Source organism: Lissotriton helveticus, chromosome 9 (assembly GCF_964261635.1).
Source record: "Lissotriton helveticus chromosome 9, aLisHel1.1, whole genome shotgun sequence".
NCBI lineage: Eukaryota > Metazoa > Chordata > Amphibia > Caudata > Salamandridae > Lissotriton > Lissotriton helveticus.
Window position 1 is genome coordinate 635785059 of NC_136070.1, and position 22540 is coordinate 635807598.

The window sequence follows — 22540 nt, forward strand, 5'->3', positions numbered from 1 at the left end:
TGAGTATTTCAATCCCGAATGCAGAGTTGATCCCTAGCACCTCGTTGTCGAAGAACTGTTATGTCTTGGATATCTTCGCCCTCTGTAGATTGAAGGGGGGCCAGTGTCCTCAAAATGAATCTTACACCGTATTCTCCAGCATTTCTATTTTAGTCTGTCAATGAGTTATGGTGGAAATGGCACATCATTTAAAATGGCCCCTGTGGTGTGGCAGTGTTCTTCACCCTGCTCCTCCCTCTACTCCAAGACAAAAAAGTATTTGTTGATGCACTTATTATCTTCCCTTATCTATAAGTAGATCTTCTATTCAGAAAGTGCTACTTCATGGGGTAATTTTCTCCTCATTCTGCTTGCAGGACTTTCAGAGACACTGCAGCATTGCCACCATTATGGCCTCTTCCTGGAAAAGGTTAATCACATCCGCTGGCCTCCAAAGGCCAGCGAGAGAAAGCCATTTCGGCACTCCAGAGAATCTAAGCCTTCTCAGTGCCCTGATTGCTCTGCCTCAACTAATCGTTAAATGTTTCAACAACATGAGAGGTGTATAAAATACATAGGGTGTGGCCTGTTATGGTCATAGACAAACTATGGTTGCCCATGGTGTACAGATGGTCAACCATGTTTAACAATGGTTCAAACTTGTTTTTGAACTCATGTTTCGCAGGAGTGATGCTAGGCATACAGGCATGTTAGTGGTCTGCACAAGTTAGGTAAAGCATAGATTTGTTTACTAACAGGAGTGGTGTGTGTCTTGCTGATTAACCCAATCCGGACAAATTATAGACTAAGATTTAGGGAGAAGTAGCATGTCATTCAGATAAGACCGGGGGACAAAGTAGAAGAGTACATTTTGCAAATGGTTCTTATCAAATGTTATTCTCTTTTTTAATTTACAGTATCATACGTATTTCATTTTTAAAATAAAAACTCAGTTTTCAGCTTAGTGTTGCTTGTACATTTTGAGAAACATTATCCTACAAGCCTGATCACTCAAAATAACAGTGTAAGAGTAGAAACTACAAGGTAAATTTCAATGTATGATGAAGTGGGAGATATTTCGAGAAAATGGATCCTCCAGAAAATGCTGATGTGACTCTCGTGCACCAGATTTCACGTGGATGTGGGTCCTAAGCCATACAAGAAAGTGTGAGTGCTCATTTATAGCTGTATGTTAAATCAGCCCCCAAAATAAGAGTAAAATATACTGATATATGGGATGACATGTCTCCTCCCTGTCATAATTAAAAAATTAAAGCCAAGGAAGTGACCCACATTAATGAAGTGGTCAAAGGCTATATTCCTTCATAAGTTCATGAGACTATTTTGTGTCTTTCATTATCCTGAGTTTGTGGTGGACTTGACTTGTGGTGGACTTTCTCACAAGCCTATACTTGACTTTGCTCGGCTTTATTCGCCCTAAGTTGACAGGCATGCCCAGACGTGGGTCCCTGGCTTACTTTACCACTGGATTCAAGCTAGCCTGACTTATGAGGGGTGTTGCCCTGAAATTGTTTCCTGGATCCTTGTTTCTGGTCCAGGGAAGACCAGGCTTGGCACTTCGGGCTACACTGTTCCCATGAGGCACAGGGTCAAGACTGGTTTTCATATGGCTGGGTCTGAACTGGGGTGGTGAAGTGAGCTTAAGAATGATGAAGGATTCAACCAAGATGTGTGACTGGGGGTGAGTGTCTGAAAAGTTTCAGCGCTCCGTCCATCGTCTCCTTGTGTTTGCTTTGTTCCTCCTAGACGGCCACACCCCATGAAGAGCTTTGGTGTGCCTGGATGGGCCATCACTGACAGGATGAGAGAGCGGAACAGGGTACAGCCCTACTTACACTTGAATAGGCTGTGTCCTGCCCCCACACATACGGCTGCATACCCCCTGTAGTTAGGCTGGAGCCAGGACAGGGAAGGCAGGATGACTGTGAATTTCAAATGAAAACCTCTAGAAGCTTCTCCCACTTCAAAGTAAGGCCCAGGTAAAAATATTGGACCTCGATACCAACCCGTCAGTATATTTCTGGTCCTGTGAATACTCTGCTAGGAAAAAGAACTGCTGTGTTGCTGATAGTACTGCCACTCTGCTGGACTGCTGCTGTGAAGGACTGCTGCCCCGCTGTGCTGCCCTGTTGCCTGTGTGAGAAGGACTGGACCTGCATCTGTTGAAGCCAGGACTCCAAAGTGAATCCAAGGGCTAGTAGGCTGGCCTCCTGACTAGAGCTACAGGGACTAATGCTTCAACAACCTGGAACCCACTCATGGCCCCTTCAAAGTGGGCCTCAACGCGCTCTCAAAGCCCATCTATGGAGACAGCAGAACTGATGCATCTCCACCAAGACGTGCCACAACACCAGCAGACCCGGAGCATCGACTATGCTGTTTGACGCATCATTTTCAGAACTGATTCATCGCCTCTGCTTTGAGGGTTCTCCTGATACAAGGACTCTGCATCGACCTTGCAGCCTGCATCGGAACTGTCACTAGTTAGAACCTTTCCCAACACAGGCCTTCGCATCACAAACCCCTCATCGACAGCAGCCTCGATGGCGACACAGGTTATTGCATCACAGCCTCATAGCTCTTCGGAAGCCACACATCGCCTTCAATAGCGCATCTTTCACGCTGGACTTCTCCATCGCAAGCCCTTGTCGAGAGGATCCTCGACAACGATGCAGGACCTCACATCGCAGCTTCGCTTCTCTGAACTAATGGAACATGTTGCCTGAGCGATGCATCTTCTGAGCGGGACCTCGCTACACTCTGTAAAGCAGGATTTAAGGTACTCTTTTTCAGTGGGCTTACCTGGGTCAGGCTTACCTGGGTCCTTGTAGCCGGCCCATACTACCATCACGGTCAGCCTGAACATGTGGCTTTGTTCCAGGCTGGCGCAACCATATATCGACAGTTGCCACTTTGGGCTTTTTGGTGCTATTTTTACTGACATCTTTAAACTTGCATATCTCTAGTTCTACTAATTGGATTTTTGCTGGTTTGGTTGTGATTTCTTAATTACTCTATTTTTTTCATCTTAATCTGGTGTGGAATCCTTTTTGTGTGGTGTTTTACACTGTATTAATCTTTGAAGTGCTTCACAAATACTTTGCACATTGCCTTTAAGTCGGACTGCTCCATGCCAAGCTAGTAAAGGGTTGAGTACAGATTATGTTGTTGTGACTTCACCTTGACAAGGATTGTGGTTTCAGCTTGAGGAGAGTTTCATGCCCCTCAACCAATAATCCAATTTCTTACAGTCTGTTTTTAGTTTAGTAAAAAAAAGGTAGTTTCAAATTTACAGCCAATAGTTGGCATGCTGTTGTTTACTGTGCTAAAAAAAAAGGCTGCGCTCATGCCAATTTGATGTCTGAAAATATGTATTAAATAAAGAAAATAGTCTGTGAATCATAGAGCTGGGATATAAGGGCATCCCCAGGAAACTGTAGCATAAAGCTAAAGCACACTAGTATAGAATGGAAATGTAGCTGTTTTCTTACACAGGGATCTAATAGACATCATATCATGCAACTAAAACAAAAAGCGTTGCAGATTCAAAAAATGTAAAAGGAAAACTTTCAGAGCTGACCAAACAATTCAAGGCTTGTGTGGCTAATTTGTGCTGGTCTGCAGAAGGTCTGTTATTTTGAAGAAAAAGAGGGATCAGTAGAATCGGCCTGGCTCTTATGGGAGGCCTACATGATGGTGGTTAGAGGCCAGGGTTTTTTTTTGGTCACCAGACATCAAAATGAAAAGCGGAAACAGTCGGAAGACATAGAAGGAGAAATCCAAAAATTAGAGTCTGAATTGCTACTGCAGATCAAACAGACGCACAACATAGGCTATGAATAAACAAAAAGAATATGGAGATATTGATGAGGATGCGGCAAAAGCCAAACACCTAGCGACCATACATTGCTTGTACGAGGTGGGGGACAGAGCGGGCAAGCTTCTGGTGTGGTTGGACAAGAGAGAAGAAGCTTCCATATGGGTATTTGAAATCACTCTAGATGGGGGGAGACAGGGAGGGATCGGCAGGGAATAGCAGATGCCTTCACAACTTACTATCGGCAATTATATACACTATCCGCTCGTATCACAGAAAATGAAGCGATGGAACTATTAGCAACTCTGGATATGCTCTAACTGGAGGCAGTGGACAAGGATCATTTAGAATCAGACCTTACAGACTGTGAAGTAGTGCAGGCTATCGAATCATTAAAAGCCAGGAAAGCAACGGGCCCGAACCGCTTACCGATTGAACTATACAAACTGACAGTGACCAAAACTGCCCTATACTTAGTGAAGATGTAAAAGGAAAGTCTTAAAATCTGGAAATTACCCGAAAACCAAAGGCTTGCCAACAAAGTAGTGATACACAAGACCCAGAAACCACTAGAGAGTTGTGCGTCTTACAGACCAATATCCTTGCTAAACGCAGAGGTCAAGATTTTAGCGAAAGTGTTGCCAACCGAATTGGCTCCAATGCTACACAAGTTAATCCACCCGACCAATCAGGCTTTATGCTTAGTAGAAATACTGCACTTAACTTGCGGCATCTTCAGGGAGTACTGGGAGAGCTGACAGCATTCGAGAAGTGGCCATTGTGGTATATTTGGGAGCCAAGATGGTGTTTGATATGATAGAATGGCCCTTCCTATTCGCTGTCCGAGAGAGAGAGAGAGAGAGAGAGAGAGAGAGAGAGAGACTGGGGTTTGGTGGGAAGTTCTGTCCGACTGCGATATGCGGAACTTTTAGCACAAGTGACTGTAAATGGGGGGCATTCAGCTGTTGTTAAATTACAAAGAGGGACGAGACAGGGATGTCCCCTTCCTTCTTTGATATTCACTCTGGTCCTGGTGCCACTAGCGGTGTGGATACGGGGTGACCCGCTTATTAGGGGATTTAGAAGGACTGCAGACTGGGAGGATAGGATCTCCCTTCATGCAGACAACATCCTTCTCTACTTGGCAAAACCCTACTCCTCCCTATACAGGGTGCTCCATATCTTTATCCTGTTTCTAAATTACTCCGCTTACACCATAAACTGGGATAAATTGCTATATACGTCCTCTATGGCCCAAGACCGAATCTTCCAAGAACCTACACAGCAAGAGTTGTAACAGAAGGATTCCAACATCCGGGAATTTATGTCACCATGTAAATGTAAATGTAAATGTTTGTATTTTATATAGCGCACTTCTACCCGGAGGCCTCGTAGCGCTGTATTCATACCGCTGCGGAACCCATCCTGGCTTTCCTGTGAAATGTCCACTCCTGGGCACTCCCAAGGTGAAGCCAGGCATCCACAGCGCTGCTGGGGCCGTTGTGGAGATTAAGCAAGCTATTGCCCAGAGTCACAGAGTGGGACCCATGATTAGACTAGGCACCGAGGCGAGAATTATCAGGTCCGGGGAAATTGAGCCCAAGACCCGCAGAGGCGGGAATCGAACCCTGGTCCCGGGCCAGACCTCTGCATCAGGGTCTGCCGCTCTAACCATTGAGCCACACTTCTCCACCAGAGACCCCATTGTCTTTTATGAACCTCAACTTAGTCCCCCCACTAAGACTGCTTCGGGAAGATGTACAACATTTGGAGGTCTTTGCCCTTGTCACTGATAGGCAGGGACTCCTTATGCAAAATTATGGCACTTCCCCGCTTCTTATACATTTTCCAAAATACGCCCTACTTGGTCTCTCACACATACTTTCAGGCAGTTGAAGCAGAGGTACGGACAATCCTCTGGGATGGAGGGACTCCACGAATAGTGTTAAATAAATTGATTAATATTATTACTGGGCAGCGCAGCTTATAGTGATCAATCAATGGGTACATACACCACATGACGAACCGGCCTATAGGATGGATAAACACAATATGAGATCGAGGGGATTCCGTAGGGCCATCTATGGGGGAAAACGAGGAACGCAAGTAGCAAACACCAACATCAAGCTCAATCATGATATGGCATACAGCGTGAGCGGCTCTAGGGAGGCGAGAGAAAATTACCCAAGCCACTCCCCTATCAGATACGGCGCAGTTGGGATCTACAAATTGCCATTCCAAAGCGTACCGACCTCCCGGTCTCCTCCCCTCTGGAGGATAGGTTGCTAAATGACTATCTGAAAGGAAAAGCAATATCTTTAACCTATTGAAAAATACTAAACAATTCCCCCGACATCTTGGAGAAAGTGCGGGCCAAATGGGTGGAAGATCTGGGGACCTGAGTAATTGCATTCACCTGGGAGGTGACCTACGGTCACAATTCAGATTGGTCCAACTAAAGATCCTACACAGGACATATTGTACATGCACAACACTAGTCAAAATGGGAAAACTCGAGTCAACACAATGTCCTAGGAACTGCAGCCAGGAGGGCACATTTTTACACCTGTGGGGGAATTGCCCAATGATTCAAACGTACTGGAAGGCAATTGTAAAACGTTTGATGATATTGTGTTGGGAATAGGAGGAGGCTTCTCCTCAATGGTGTTTATTAAATATTTGGGAGACAACAAATGTAACAGCCGGGCAATGACTGTGGGTCTCATTAGGCCTCGTGGTGGCCAAACGTAACATAGCTAGAAAATAGAGGTCGGAGGTGGGGCCCACATCCCTGGACTGGGAAACCAACATGGATTAGTGCATGCAGGCAGAGAAGGTGGTTTACGAAAGGAGAGGTTGCCCACACAAATGGACAAACATTTTGGGGGGCTGGAATGGAAGTAGAGGGATGCCCTGTCAGCCAGTTGGAAGACCTCACAGTTTGGAAGGGGCTGAGGATTACGTACAATAGCAATATTGTTGAGATCTGAAAAGGGGGAAATAGGTGAGCAAAGCGTCAAAACTTAGAGATGAATGTCCTGATATTTATAAGACACGTAATTGTGATCTGACGCTGGCTGTGATAACCACTGCTGTCATGTGCCCTTTAGTCCTTTTTCTTTTCCCTTTTACAATAACAAGATGTTAAAAAAAAATGTGTGGCTACGGTGCCAGACATGATAGACAGGTTTACATGTCAGAGAAAGGCAGAACTTGGCAGAGTTGGTTAGCAATGAATACAAAAAATGGCTGCAGTTATTACAGTTGTGCTAAGGCAATGTTTTTTGTTCTACAACCGCCAAGTCTAACCGTTAAACTTTAGGCACTCAAATGATTGCACCTAAGCAGCAATGTTATGTTCTTCTTGCATGTTGCATAAACTGTGCAGAGTGAAACCCCAGGTTGCACACCCTCTGACATCTGATATCACTGAAGTGGAGACAAGAATTCTCACAGTAATACTGACCACGAGAAAGTCTATAAGGTAGCCCCATTCATGCCTTGGAAATAAGAGTGCTCTCTGATTTACGGAGCCGTACCCCAAGAAAACAGGGAATTCACTTTGCGCATGCGCATACTCCTAGCAAAGCAGCATTCAAATGTGCAAGGAGGACCGGAGGAGACAAACTAGACACCGATCACACATACATTGCCAACATCCTGCTGTGACTGTGGGGTGACCTTAAAGACCCTCCCGTCACATGGGGGCAGTCACATCTGATGGCTGGCCACAGGGGCACTGAGTCTGTGAGTACCTTTTAGACTGCGCACACAGTACATAGGCATAGGTACCCACAGCTTTAGTCTTGAGGGCCTCCAGAGGGCGAGGATCAGTCAAGTCAAGGCCAGCACCCTCCCTCATGGGAACCCTAAGTTGCTCCTAAAACATTAGGACTTGGGTAAACATGGCGCTCTACTGTATGATCTCCCATATCCCCACTTTCAAAGGAGGCGATGCATTGGGAGGGACACTCTTCTCTCTATGGTGTTATTGACGACCACCATAACAGAGTAGGCACTCCATTACAGTGAGCAGAATTAGTGGTGATGCCACCTCTTGTCTGAACCAAGGACATTGTAGGTTTTGAATGGGAATTACAGTCTCCAGTGCGCTGTGGTGTAACAAATGGCATCACATGGGCACCTCAGAAGGAAGAAAACATGCCCCCAAGATCGACAAGTATACAGAACCCCTGATCATCCTGCTTCTTTCCTAAAAGCCTTCATTTCACAGCTGGTACTATGTCACTCTCAAAGTGTCGACCAGAAAGTACAGATTTCGAATTTAGCCGTGCTTGGGAGGTACGAATGTGCTGCTCGTGTTTCACGTGTCGGTGGGTGATGTATTTAAGAATCCATTGTTTCTAGGATTTTTTGTACCTAATCAATTTGCGGAATTTGTCCTGGTCGGGCTGATAGTATAAACGTGACCTTCCTCTTTAACATTCCTACTTCAGCAGCCCGCATGTTTCATTGTTTCCTTGCAGGTGATAAATATGCATGAGCTTTCGTGTGGGGTGTGTGCTGTTAATTACATATTGGGCAACGTGGCAGCGGAGCTATAAAACCTCTTTCGAGGCACACACATTTACAAGCACTGAAAGAGCCCGGCACCTTCTCTGCCAACAATCCTCAGGAAGGTAAGTGCTTGAATGTACCCTCTTTGTCTGCGGAGGGTAGGGTTGCTGCCATGTTGGGATTCGAAGCTGCTGTAAGATGGCGACTGTTTTTAGTTTTCAACAAAGTACATTTGGAATGTGTACAATTGTTCTGTTGAAAACCTGATGAGACGATAATTGTGTGCTTAATTTCTATTTCCAAAGAGAAGAATTTTCCTGAGTGTGAGTAAAACGCCCTTCATCTTATTGATCTGTAATATCTACAGATGCACGTGCTATTTAAAAGTGTTTTGGGTATATTCCTGTGAATCCGTATTCCAAGGTTTTTTAAACCCGGTAAAGGCAGTTCCTATCAATCTCTCGGGTAGGATTAGTTCAGAGTAAGAAGTAGTGTGTCTAGAAAAGTGACCAGTGAACTTTATACTCAGGGGCAGATTTATGAGGCCCTTGCGCCACGTTTACGCCGCTGTTGCGTCACGTAAGGCGGCGTAAACGTGGCGCATCCCTACGACCGATTTACAACGTGACGCATCTAGGCAGATGCGTCACGTTGTAAAGCCCTGCGCCGCATGTGGGCGTTCCGGCGCAGGGTGGGCGTTCCGGGGCAGGTGCGCCTCGCAAAAGTGGCTGAGTGAAATCTATAAGATTTCACTCAGTCACTTTCAGGCCAATGTTGCGTCAAAACCCTGCGCCTGCTTGAAGCAGGCGTAGGTCTTGACGCAGCATTGCAAAGATGGGGCACCCCCGAGCCTTGCTGGAGCTGCGTCGCGCTTGCGACGCAACTCCAGCAATGCGCCACCTTAACGGCACAGATGCGTCATGCATCTGTGCCGTTTTTGCCCCATGGTGCGCCGCATTGTAAATGCAGCGCACCATGGGTGGCGGAGCTGTGGCGCACATTAACTGGCGCATCCTGGGGATGCGCCAGTTAACATAAATCTGCCCCTACGTGTCTGTAAAGACATGCAGTGGAATCAGAGAAAATCGACAGGTTCTCAGTGTAACCCAGTGTCTCAACCCTACAGCAGAAGTATGTAGACAATTCTTTCCCACGTTTAAGGTGGTTTGTATTCTAACTGAGTCAGTCATTTCATTTCATTTTGTTACTTTATTTCGGTCAGAGACCATAAAAGTAAAATTCATCATTGCAAGTACAAATACAACATACCATAAAAGGATAAAAACAATTCAGGATGTGTTACATACTCAATAATAGCACTAGATTGATAAAAACAATAAAACCAAACAGTACTATGTTATACTTTGATATCGATAGAGTAAAAACAATTGATTTAAGATGGATGAATTGCGTACTCAAAAATAGCACCAGTTAAGTAAAACAATAAAACCCTACCATACATTAAAGTACATTTGTGTCTGACCAGTCAGAGGCCTAGGTTGGTTGAAGTAGGGACAGAGAGGAGTTGGCTCCAAATGTGCCAACTTCTCTCGAGATACTTGCCTACAGAGAAACTTTAACAGAGGACGTACCTACTCTACAGATCCTCCAGGCTATCTTATACTGGCGACGGGCTCCTAGATAGCGACGTAGGGGAGCTATCAGCTTTTCCACTGTTTGTAGTAAACAAGAACAAAATAAGGATGAGATGACAGACATAAACATGGGTAGATGGAAAGAAAGAGGAAAGAGCTTGTGGTCAAAGGAAGGTTGCAAGAATGGAAGTAAAGGTTGAAAGATATAATGAAGAAAAGGTGAAAAGTAGGATGGAAGGGTGAAAGACTGAATGGATCGACCTTTGAGGATGGACGGGTGAAAGACTGAATAAGCTACCTTTGACCCTGCTTGCAGGCAGGTCGCCCCCACGCAGCTGCTCATCACCTGACTGCCTGGTTCATGCCTCCTTGCTGTCTCCTTGTTTCCTGGTTTTTTTTCCCTTCCCCTCTGCCCTGTGCGCCAGTTCCCCCCACCCCCCCGCCGCTCCCAATCCAGCACTTTCCCGCCGCTGCTTCCCGGTGGCCCTGCCCCCCTGCACACCCATTCGCCTCCCCGCTCCCGCCTCCCAGCTGCTCCTCCCTCCCAAGCCGCCTCATATGCAGGCCTAGAAGCGGCAGTGAAGCGGACGTGAGCAGTGGGCGCCTAAGGCAAGCCCGTCTGTGCCCGTCCGTGCCTGGGCCGCGCCTGGGCCGTGCCCAGCGCCAGAACCCTAGGACCCCGCGAACACCATGACACCAGAATCCACTACGACACCAGCACCCTCCACGCACTCAATGCCTGCTTCCAGGCCGCCCCGAAACGGACCCATGGACCCTTCTCCTGCCACACCTGCAGCTTCACTTGCGACAGAACCACCAAACCTCCAAGGACTGGACCGAACCACCTCCGCTGCATACTCCTTAACACCCGCTCCGCACTCAAACACGCCATCGAGCTCTGGGATCTTCTCGACACCTCCGCCCCAGACGTGGCCTTCCTGACCGAGACCTGGTGGAACGACTCCTCGGCGCCCGACATCCCCATAGCCACCCCGGACGGCTACAAGATCACCTGCAGGTATCGTGCCAACGGAACCGGCGGAGGAATAGCCATCATCCACAAGTCCACCCTCAAGGTCACAACCCACGCAGACGACACCCTCAACACCGCCGAACACCTGCTCTTCCGGATCCACACCGACCCCAACACCACCCTCAGAGGAACACTCATCTAGAGTCCCCCTGAAAATCCGGGCTCAGTTCAGCGACTCCATCGCCATACACCCACGCACTCGCCTCCACGGACTACATCCTCCTCGGGGACCTGAACTTCCACCTCGAAAACAACAACGCCAACTCCGCTACCCTGATTGACAACCTCGCCCTGAGACAACTCATCACCGCACCCACCCACGCCGCCGGCCACACGCTGGATCCCGTCTTCTCCACAGGCTCCCACGTCGCCTTCGACCGCACCACCGAACTCCACTTGACCGACCACCGCTGCATCCATTTCACCTACAAGAAACCAACCACGCACCACCTCACACAACCGCAGCCTCGCCGCTGCTGGATCAAAGTCACCAAAGACCAGCTGATCACCTCCTTCGCCAAGAACCCACCCACCGACCCCACCAACCCAGACGCCGCAGACCGAAACCTCAGACAGTGGATCGACGAATGCACCAACACCCTTGCACCACTAAAGAAACCCTCCAACAACCATGCCAACAAGAGAGCCACCTGGTTCACCGACGAGCTCCAGACCTCGAGAAGCGCATGTCGGAAACTGGAAAAGACATGGCTCCACGAACGCACACCAGACAACTACACAGCCCACAAGGACGCCACCCGCAGACACCACCACCTCATCAGATTAGCCAAGAGATCCTCCTTCAAAGACCGCTTGGATAACAGCGCACAGGACAGCAAAGAGCTCTTCAGCCTCGTAAAGGAACTCTCCAACCCCAACGACATCCCGCCCTCCCAAGAACTGTGCGTTTCACTGGCCATCTTCTTCCACCGCAAGATCGCTGACATCCACGACAGCTTCAACACCACGACCGCCCCGACAACGCCACACTCCACCTCCCCTGTGAACACCACCTGCTACAACACCCTCCGCATGCTCCGCAGGATCTACAAGTGGATCCTGACCGAAACAAGAAGAACGGTGACAAAGGCCCTCGTCAGCAGCAGACTGGACTACAGCAACGGACTGTACGCAGGAATCCCAGCCAAACACATACGACGACTACAGCACATCCAAAAGGCCTCCGCCCGACTGATCGCCAATGTCCCCTTCCGCAGCCACATCAACCCCCACCTGAGAGACCTACACTGGCTCCCCATCGACAAGAGGATCACCTTCAAGCTCCTCACCCACGCACACAAAGCACTCCACAACGCCGGACCAGCCTACCTGAACAGCAGACTCAGCTTCCACACCCCCACCCGCCAGCTCCGCTCCGCCAGCCTCGCCCTTGCCGCTGTCCCCCGCATCCAACAAATAACTTCCGGCGGCAGATCCTTGTTCTACCTCGCCGCCAAGACCTGGAACACCCTACCTCCCCACATACGGCAGACCCAAGACCTACTCGCCTTCAGAAGACTCCTCAAGACCTGGTTCTTCGAGCAGTAGCAGCAACCCCCAATCCCCTCAGCACCTTGGGACCCCCACGGGTAAGTAGCGCGCTTTCCAAGTACTCTGATTGATTGATTGATTGATTTATTGATTGATTGATCGAAGCATGAAAGAGTGGGAAGATGGACGAGAACAAGGATAGATGGAAGAGTGAAATGATCAACAGATAAACGGGTGAATGGCGGGAAGGATGAAGACTAGGCAGATGGGGAAGATTGTAAGGATCGATAGGAAAGGAAGGATGGATGAATGATTGGATTAATATTTAAATGGGGAAAGCATGAATTTATGAATTGATGGAAGGAGGATGAGAAGCTAAACAACATTCACTGAAGGGGATGTTTGCTCACTTGGCATGCTGGGTGTGATCAGAGTTATAGTTAAAGTGGAGGTATTTTCATTTTCTACCTCCTCCCTGGATTACCTCCACAATATTTTGGTAGTTGATATTTTTTGCTACAACATTCTTACAGCATGATATTTTTGTGGTCGATATTCTGACATACAAGTGAAAGGAAAAGTGAGCAAGAAAGGTAAAGCAAGCTAAGGAGTGAAAGAAAGAGGCAGAATGCAACATAAAACCGGGAAAGAAGCACTGACAACAAAGAAAGAGTGTTCAAGGCAGTGAGGAGTGAGATGGCAAGGGAGATCAAAAGGAAGAAAGAGTGGAGTTGAGCTAAACAAAATATGTCAAGCAAAGTTGTGCATTTGGGATTATCAAACTAATTAATCCTAACTTTTCTGCAGGTCGGCCAACAAGAAAAACAGTCAATCATTAGCTCATAAGGACATCCTTGGTGTGCCGTGGGACTTAATCCGAAGAAAGCCAACAAACAACAGAGTCATGTCCCAAGACAGAGTGCATCAGGACTGCCAGGTAAAGAGACAGATGTAAAAAACGTAGAAACATCAAAAAGTATCAATATGGAATCAATAAGGGCTTCTGGTATACTTGAAAGAGAAGATTGGAAGTATGGTTCTCTTTCACATCCACAACATTCTTTCTTGGCTGTGCAAGGGCAGATGTGATGCTCACAAATGCCAATATGAAACACAAAGAGGACGTGTGGTACAGCATGAGCACACACACATATCTCAGTTGCAAATTCATCTCGTTCTTTACTGTTATTTTTAACTAGCGTTTGTATAGCGCACCCTTATTGAGGCTTCGTAGCGCATTTCAGTAGTGACTTTTCATGGTTAAAGGCAGCATCAAGGCACGCCTATCACAGCTCCTTGCTAGTACAAAGCAGACCCAAAGCTGCTAAATGCCAAGCTTGATCTCAGTTCTAATGCAATCACTGTCTTATGTTTGCACAGGATACATCAGTCAAGAGTTTCTGTTGCTGTGCCACTCAGTGTTTCAGTGAGTATTTGGTAATTTTACTGCAGTTAAATGAACTAAGTTTATCATTTTATTTTGGGAGTTTCTTGGTGTTGGGGTGTCCTTGTTGATTGATGGTTAAGTTCCTCTGGAAATGGAAATCTACTATTTGGAAATAATATGTTTCCTGTCACTGCTTTTCTCACAAATGCACATGAATTAGGTCCACCTTTACGCTTAGGCACTGCTGAGCTTCTCCATGGATGGATCACTGATGGAGTCTCCACTCTCATCTCCATTCATGCCTTGACATACCATGCGGTACAAAAGGGGGTGGTGATGGACAGAGCATCTGAACCAATCCAACACTCACACCTAGTCAACAGATCTGGGTTTAATCCATCACCGTTCTTTAGCCCACTCTGCCACACCAGTTCAGACTTGGCCATATGCAAATCAGTCTGACCCTGTGCCTCATGGGAACAGTGCAGCTCACTATGCCACTGGAGTCAAGCTATCCTGGCTGAAGACGGCTGATAGCCAGAAACCAGTCCTAGGATGCTTGATTCCAGTCCAGGGAAGACATGGCTTGGCAGTTCGGGCTGGACTGTTCCCATGAGGCAGAGGGTCAAGACTGATTTGCATATGGCCATGTCTGAACTGGGGTAGCTTGGTGAGCAAAATAACGATGGATTAAACACAGATCTGTGACTGGGGGTGAACGTTTTGCCATTGTGCAACATTCCGTCCATCAACTTGTGTGTTTTGCTGTTCACCCTATGTGGGAAGGGTATGCCCAGACGTGGGTCACTTGCTCACTTTGCCACTGGAGTCAAGCTATCCTGGCTGAAGACGGCTGATAGCCAGAAACCGGTCCTAGGATGCTTGATTCCGGTCCAGGGAAGACATGGCTTGGCAGTTCGGGCTGGACTGTTCCCATGAGGCACAGGGTCAAGACTGATTTGCATATGGCCATGTCTGAACTGGGGTGGCTTGGTGAGCAAAATAACGATGGATTAAACCCAGATCTGTGACTGGGGGTGAATGTTTTGCCATTGTGCAACATTCCGTCCATCATCTTGTGTGTTTTGTTGACATACCATGCAGCACAAACATCTTCACAGATGACCGGCCATTGCAGTCTCCAGGTCCCTGTGGTTTTTGGGACCTGGACCGTATTACCCAGAGTGCCTCAGGGGTGCAAAGGGCATGTGTGCCAGCTTGGTGCACCCAGGGACACTGGTTTTACAGAAGGGGCATCAGACGCTTATGCGGCCCATTATGTATTACAGATAGCTCTGGCACACATGGAACACCAGCACTATCATTAGAGGGTGTTTCCTCATGTGCACGGAGGAGTGATTCCATGCAAATGAGGGAATCACTTTGCCTCTGCCCCTGCGCCCTATTTTGGACGTAGACAAGAGGCAAACATGACTGTAGGAGGCGTCTGCTAAAGGCAGCCTTCTAGAGGGGAGAAAGGGGGTCCCATGGACCTCACAGACATCCCCTTGTAGGCTGGTGCAGTCACTCACTGCACCCACCTGGAAGGGATCTCTCACCCCTCTTGAAAGTGCAAGGGGGTGCCACCTGCACAGTGAAACACAGAGCGGCTTTGAAGCAGCTGTGCTTTATTTCTCTTGAATTCGCTGTACCCAGGGCAGCACTAGTTCGCGGCTGCCCGGGGAACAGAGCATTGATGGAAATATTGTGCGGTATCCCTGTTTGCGCACGGCGCACCTATTTAAAGGTGCACCATTGCACAAAGAGGGAAAGCCAAAATATTTGTTATACGGGCCCAGATGTACTATGGGCCGAATTGCAATTAGGTTGGTGTGTGTACACACTGAACCCCTTCTTACCATACCTTCCTTTTCAACTGTAATAGATATATTACTCTTGAGCACAAAATGAACATTCAGTAGGATTTGCAGAATCCTGTCCTATTAACATCAATGAGGCAGGTTTCAGCCTGCGAATGGTGCAGAATGGTAGGGATGGAGGAGTGCAAGAGGCAGAGAACCTCAACCCTGTCTTTACATTCTTAAAAGAAAATGTATTTTATCAATCCACTTCCTGCGCTTAAAAGGAACAGGAGCTGCAATAAAAAAATAGAATACGCATTTGGCAAATACCTTGCTGGGTGCATGCAGCAGTACCTTGGAACTCTGGCGGCTCCCCATTCCCAATATCCCACATTTGCAAAGTGGAAGCTGACCGTCAGACACTACTTCTTCTGTAAGAATGGATACCACTGCTTTGGGTGTTAATATTCAATCAATGATTTACAGTAGTTATTTGTTGAGGCTGGTGCCTGGAAAGAAGGTTGTTTTCAGCTAGTTAGTAGTTGAACGTAATGCATAATGGGGGTGGGAGCCACAGAGGAGCACTGAAGATAGGGATGATGTGGTCACACTGAGTCAGGTGGTTGTATGGAGAATTGCCTTCTTGGGGGGATGGTGGAGTCCACTATGGGCCAGATGTACAAATATTGGGAATAGTGATTTCCTAATTGCGATTTCCTGCAACTTGCAATTAGGAAATCACTATTCCGATGGTATGAAACTTTCAATTAGTGATTCCTAATTGTTTGTAAAGTGACCTACCTCATAAATGTTAATGAGTTAGGTCACAGTTTGCGACCCATTAGGAATGAAAGCCATCAGAGGGAAGGTGGCTTGCTACGGTCCGCAGACCACCTTGTCTGTGATTGTGTTTGCGTTAAAGCAACACTTTTTAATTTGAAATTCAGCCGTTATGAAAAACGGGATAGTTCAAAAGGAAAAAATGAAATGTCTGTGGGACCACTGCCCGCTCTTAAAAAATATTTGTGTTACGTTCTCAAAGGGAAAGTGGTCCCATAGTATCCATTTCAATTATGAATGGGTTACCACCAACGTTGAATTAGTGGTGCAGTATTTATGTTTTGTGAACAAAATGTTGTCCCAAAACATTAATACATACCACTGTGAATCACTATTTGGAAGGTATACCCTAAACACGCCCCTTCCACAAACCGAATCGCAAACCAATCTTCCGATTCGATAACAACATAGAAGAGAGATCTGGGGTTTCCTAGGATATATTCTTGGAACGAAAGGCACATATTGAGTCGGATGCCTAGGCTTGCCTTCAGAGAGTACACAGATAATGAAACCTAGAGTGAAACGCGTGCTGGCAAAAACATTTTTAATTAATTCTTAACTTACAAAGTAGAGTAACAGTATGGTATGAACTTATTTTGCAATTGGAAATTATAATTCACTGCATGAAATAAATTAAGAAAGAGCAATAAATGTGCAAAAAAATTGTTTGAAATGAACTAAAAAGAAAAATCACTTGCTGTGTGACTTGAAACATGTTTCGCTGAAAATTACAAGAAGTAAAGGGCTGAGAATTATAAAACAGGAAGAGATGATAACTATATAAATAAGTGGGTTACTAATGGCCTTTAAATCAGCTCTGTTTTTGAAGTTAACATATTGTTGGCGAGAAGGTGAGGTGGTTAGAGACTGTACATTTAAATTGAAAATTGTTTTTTGTTTATTTAACTTTTCTAAATAGCTTCTACTTTTAGTATCACAGATGAGTAACAGTAAGCATTTCAGAAATTGATACGTTTTCTTCTTTTTTCAGAATGGCTCCTTGGTCTAATGTCACTTGTGTGGATAGCACTGAGCATCGCTGAGATTGTCATTGGTAAGAACAAAGGATCTCATTGCCTCCTTGTACTCTTTCATCTCCCCAACACCCTGACATGTGTATCCCTTTTTCTATCCCCTTTACATCCCTTTTTCCAGTTCACCTCATGCAATTAGGATATACCACCCCTCGAAAGATTATTTTATGCTGAATGTATACATACTTATAACCTGTTGGCTAGTAATGCCTTATTTGCCTTATTTGGTGTACGACATGCGATTTAGTATCTACCTCATTAACTAGGAAATGTTTGATCTTTGCCCATCTCTTTTAAGAAAGATTTTGTTAGAACTCAAGACAAACTGCTTTGACACTTTGGTTTGTGGTAGATCATTAAGTCCATACTACACCCCACCATGGGGTTATCTCTGGTGACTAGCCCACCCCAACCTCTCCCCCAACTAAGGCATTCCTAATTTCACCCTCTAAAGGAGATATCTCTGGACTGTTGGCCATTTGCTATGTTTTGAAACTCAATAAACGGATGTAAAGTAGTCTCTGTTGGAAACAGGCCCAAACAACATCTCTGGGTAGTTCTTTTTTAAATACCTCTTTTGGCCAAAACCCCAATGCTACTCGTCCTTCAGCACTTTTTATTCTTTGGGAAGAACAAAAATGCAAGCACCAAAATGCACTGAGACAAATGTATGAGTAGCCGGGAGGGACTTAAATGTTTCTCCATAGCCTAAAGAGAGCTGTCAATGTGAGTTAATCGAGTGTCTCTTAAAAATAGTTCTCACCTCTCCGACTGTAATCCAAAGGCAATAGGTTGAGGGAACCTCTGTCAATATTCAGGATGTGACTCACATCACCCCTTGAAATTATTGCAGGTAACTCATCGGAAGGGAATCACATTGGTTTCTGTATTTAGATTCAACCAACCTAAGCGTAGACTCTACAATTTTCATAGGATAGGATTTCATTGACATTCTTGCTATGACTCTGCTGATAAGCATGAGCTCTTCGTGTCACATTTTTGTGAGAACTCTGAGGTGTGACTGCAAGTGTTATATAATGCCTCACAACTTACAATTGAGTCAATAGTGTGAGTCATGGATTATCATGTGATCCCAAAATGATCCGCTGAGTTATAAGAAAAGACGATAAAAACAATTAAAATAGTAGATTGAAAGAGTTAGCTAGAACATGAAACTGAGCGGTAGGAAGAGAGAGTGAGAATGTGAGTAAGAGGAGAGAGTGAGAGACAGGGAGAGAGGAAGAAAGAGAAAGAGAGGGTCCAATAAAAATGATTGATTGGAAGAGGGCTAGAATGTGAGCAAAAGAACAAAGCAAAGGTGGGGATGAGGATTGGAGAAAGGGAGGAGAAAAGAATGAGAAAAAGTAGGTGACAAGGCACAGGTGGTCTATAAAGGAAAACCAGAGTCAAATCAGAAGGTGTTATAAATCATATGTTTTTAAGCCAAACTTCTTTAGGGCCTCATTTCAAGTTCATTGGTAAATTCTGATCCCGTGTAAACTAAGGGAAGGGGATTCTGAGTTGTGTTTAAAACATACCCTCACAGTTTTCCCTAATGGAATAAATTAAGGAAAACACCTTTAGAAATGCCAAATTATGTGGAATTTTGTGTGCATACAAAACAGTGCTGAATGGAATGCTTGAATTAATATAAGGCACTGGTAATCACTCAGGCTGAATCCCAATCCTTCGTTATTTTGCACACAATGCCGACTCAGTTTAGACCCAGCTATATGCAATTCAACCTTGGCTCTACTCCAATAGGAACAGTCCAGTCCGAAATGCCAAGCCAGGCCCCCCTGAACCGAAGCACAAGCAAACCAGAATTTGTTGTGCTACCATAATATTTTGCCTTCTTACGTCTCCGTTTCAAGATGGAAACTAGGAAGAGTAGGCATTTACCATAACTGGTGTGGTAAATACCTCATCCTTGGATAATGGTATTACCAAGTGTGGTAAATGCCTTAACTGACCTAAGTTGCAAGGAGGTCCATAGCCTTTCATCAACAAACCACACAACTGCAAATCCCAGCATTGTTTTGTCCAGGATTGTGCTTAGTGTCTTGGAGACCAGAGGCCATACTGTCTGCATTCTATACATTGTAATAGGACTAGTTCCTTCTATCGGGTGAGTCTGGAATATCTGGCAATGTGTTATTTGCTAGTAGAAGATCAAACTAAATATCAGCCACCCTACTGAAGATTTCTTTGGCAATTTTGCATTGCTCTGTAATACAACACCTAATGTCGTTATTTCACTGATCTGTTGTTTTCATACTCACAGGTTCTGTTTATCTGCAACAATGCCCAGCGCAACGCTTCATCCCTATCTACCTCATCGTCAATGGCGTCACTGTCATCATCATGTCCCTCCTCTCTATTGTGGCTGGACTGAGGCCAAATAAGCTTGTCTATGGCATCCTTGCGCTGTTGAGTCTCTTTTGGTTTGCTTGGCTCATCACAGGTAATACCTTTAATTATGTCGTACAGTTCTAGGGAAAATTATAATCAAACAATTGGAAGCTATCAATCACAAGATAACTAATAAAATTAGCAGTCAATTTGCAAGATAATTTGTAAACACAAAGTGCCATCCATAAGATGGTGGATGAAGAAAGGGCTTTAAAATGAGAGCGCACAGCACAACAAGCCATTTACAAGATAGTGAATGAGCATGACGTGGTGGGTATATTGATTATCATTATCAATATACTTACTGATAAAGCGACCTGATAGGCTCCTGTTTCTGAATGGCTAATTGTGCAATTTATTAACATCACAACATAAAATACCCGCCAGGATTAGAATTTGTGGGCAAGGTAAGAAAAGTGATACATTCTATATCTGAGTAAAAAAAAACTGAGATTCATTGTGCACTTTGTATTTAAGAGCACTTAAAGTGATTCTAAAATTGGGCTGGATGTAATTTTTTGAACCATCGTTTAAAATATGACATATGTGTCCCAAGTCAAATTTCCTGGGGCAGGTTGTTCCATAAATTGATTCCAAATACCTGTATTTTCCTGCTTCCAGATCTCTTATTATTTGCATTTTATTGACGTTATTTACATAGGGTTTATGTAGACTCAGAGGCTATCGCAATGCTTTACATGGGCAGCTATTTTGTACTGACTGATGCAGCTTTAAAAAAATGTCTGTTTAACTTACAAATTGGGTGTGGGCAGGTAAAATCCATAGAATAAAAATCTTTGAGATCTGCATACATTGATAGGAGGTGCTGTGGACTGGCCAGGAGGGGACACTGAATAGGGAGAGAAGTAAATGGAGAAGGTGAAGAGTTTCAGTTCTTTCGTGGAGATAAGGGCAGTGGAGTTTGGCACCTGTCTGTTTCTCGAATCTTGACACCCTCATTCAGTTATTATTCAATGGTCTATAAAGGCAGATAGGTACATATTTACTTACGCCTTCACTGGAATGGAGGAACCCAACATCAATCACGACTCAAACATAAGCTCAAAACTTGTAGTTCCTCCGCAGGTCCTGGCGGTGAGCGAGTCAGAGTTTGTGCAAGGGGCGGAATTCTGAGTTGTATGGAGTTTACAGCACTCACTAATTACCAGGGGCAATATAGTCCACACCGTTCATAAAATTTTGGCAAGCCAGATTTAACAGTTGAAAAGTACATTACTTATCATGAGATGCAGATTGTGGCGTGTTAAGCAATGAGGCCAACGTGATCTACTGGGCTAGAGTGAGTTTGTTTTCTCAAAACAATTGGACTAGGTCTCTACCATACTGACTGAAGTTTCCAAGGCGCTTTTCCAGCACGGAGATGACAATTCTATTCTAAATCGTAAACTGGAGTTTACCATCAGTTGTAGGCCGAGCTCTATGATAAAGAGAAAAACGATGTACCCTACTCAAAAAGTATTTCAAACAGAGCCTTACCTTATTCACCACTGATAAAAAGCCATTTTAGCATAAAAACATAACCTTAAAGTTTCAAACTTTTATCTGTGGGGTCATAGATTGTCCCAGTGAGTGAAAACACCTGAAGAAGGGACTTCGGAGAGATTTTCTTTAATCAGTGACACATCTCACTTAGTACTGCTAAAGTGCAACCAGTTTTACTGTAGCCACCCCATGACTGCTTCCTTGGACTTCCTGATTGCGAATAATTTCTTCGCCAAAAAGGTTACGCTATCTAAATGCATCTTGATGCTTTATGTTATTTCCATGGTAAATATTTAAAGTGAAATGTTACACGTATATTTTGTGATATTTAATGTTATAGTCCTCTAATCCCCCCTCATGCGTTAGAGGTCTTTGATCAAATTGTTTCATGTAAATCGAATATACTGTCATTAAGCTTATATAATAGAACTTTTTAACTGAAAGATTCATAGTTTTATCATCGGTATCAATGTACCTTCTGGAGATTACATCTTATGCCAGGAAAAGAGAGTTATACACATATGTAGAGTTTTAAGTGACACATGGTGGCTGTTGCACTCATGGGTTTTGTGGAAATGTGGGTTAATCAAAAATGTAGGATTATTTTAAAGATGGGTCGGCAAGGGACATGATAAATTTCCATTTTTTCACCCAACAGGGAGCGTCTGGACTTTCCCGCTGTACCCCAACTACACAAACTGCAACAGAACCATCTACCTATTTACATTCTCAATCTTGATCATCCAGTGGATCGTCTTGGCGCTGTCCCTCCCCGCGATTATTGTGAAACTTTTCTCCTCTTTCCTCTCTTGTTCTTCTTGTTCCTCTTGCTGTCTTTGTTCTCAGTGCTCCTCTTGCATTTCCTGTGTTACTAAATGATGAACTTAAGCCCCCAAAATCCTTACATTTTGTTAGAAAACTTGCAGTTCCATGGACTATTTGCACAACGTTGACTTAAGAAAGAAATTGGTTATTTTGTAAATTTACAATTGCTAATAGATAATTTTTGTTGCACTGACAATTACGGACCTCCCTTCCTTCTGACTGACACATCATCTAGACACCAGGATAATGGCCTAACCCTATTATTATTAGGCACATTGTGTAA

General features: G+C 45.1%; 1 protein-coding gene across 1 annotated transcript; it reads left to right on the plus strand.

Moving 5' to 3' along the window:
* Window positions 1–8423: 8423 nt before the first annotated feature.
* LOC144782892 (transmembrane protein 272-like) lies at window positions 8424–22311 on the plus strand. Its single transcript, XM_078662144.1, has 6 exons — window positions 8424–8457; window positions 13262–13391; window positions 13835–13880; window positions 17475–17537; window positions 19802–19981; window positions 22091–22311. The coding sequence occupies exons 2-6, from the start codon at window positions 13359–13361 to the stop codon at window positions 22309–22311; spliced, it is 543 nt and encodes a 180-aa protein (XP_078518270.1). The 5' UTR covers window positions 8424–8457; window positions 13262–13358.
* Window positions 22312–22540: the final 229 nt, after the last annotated feature.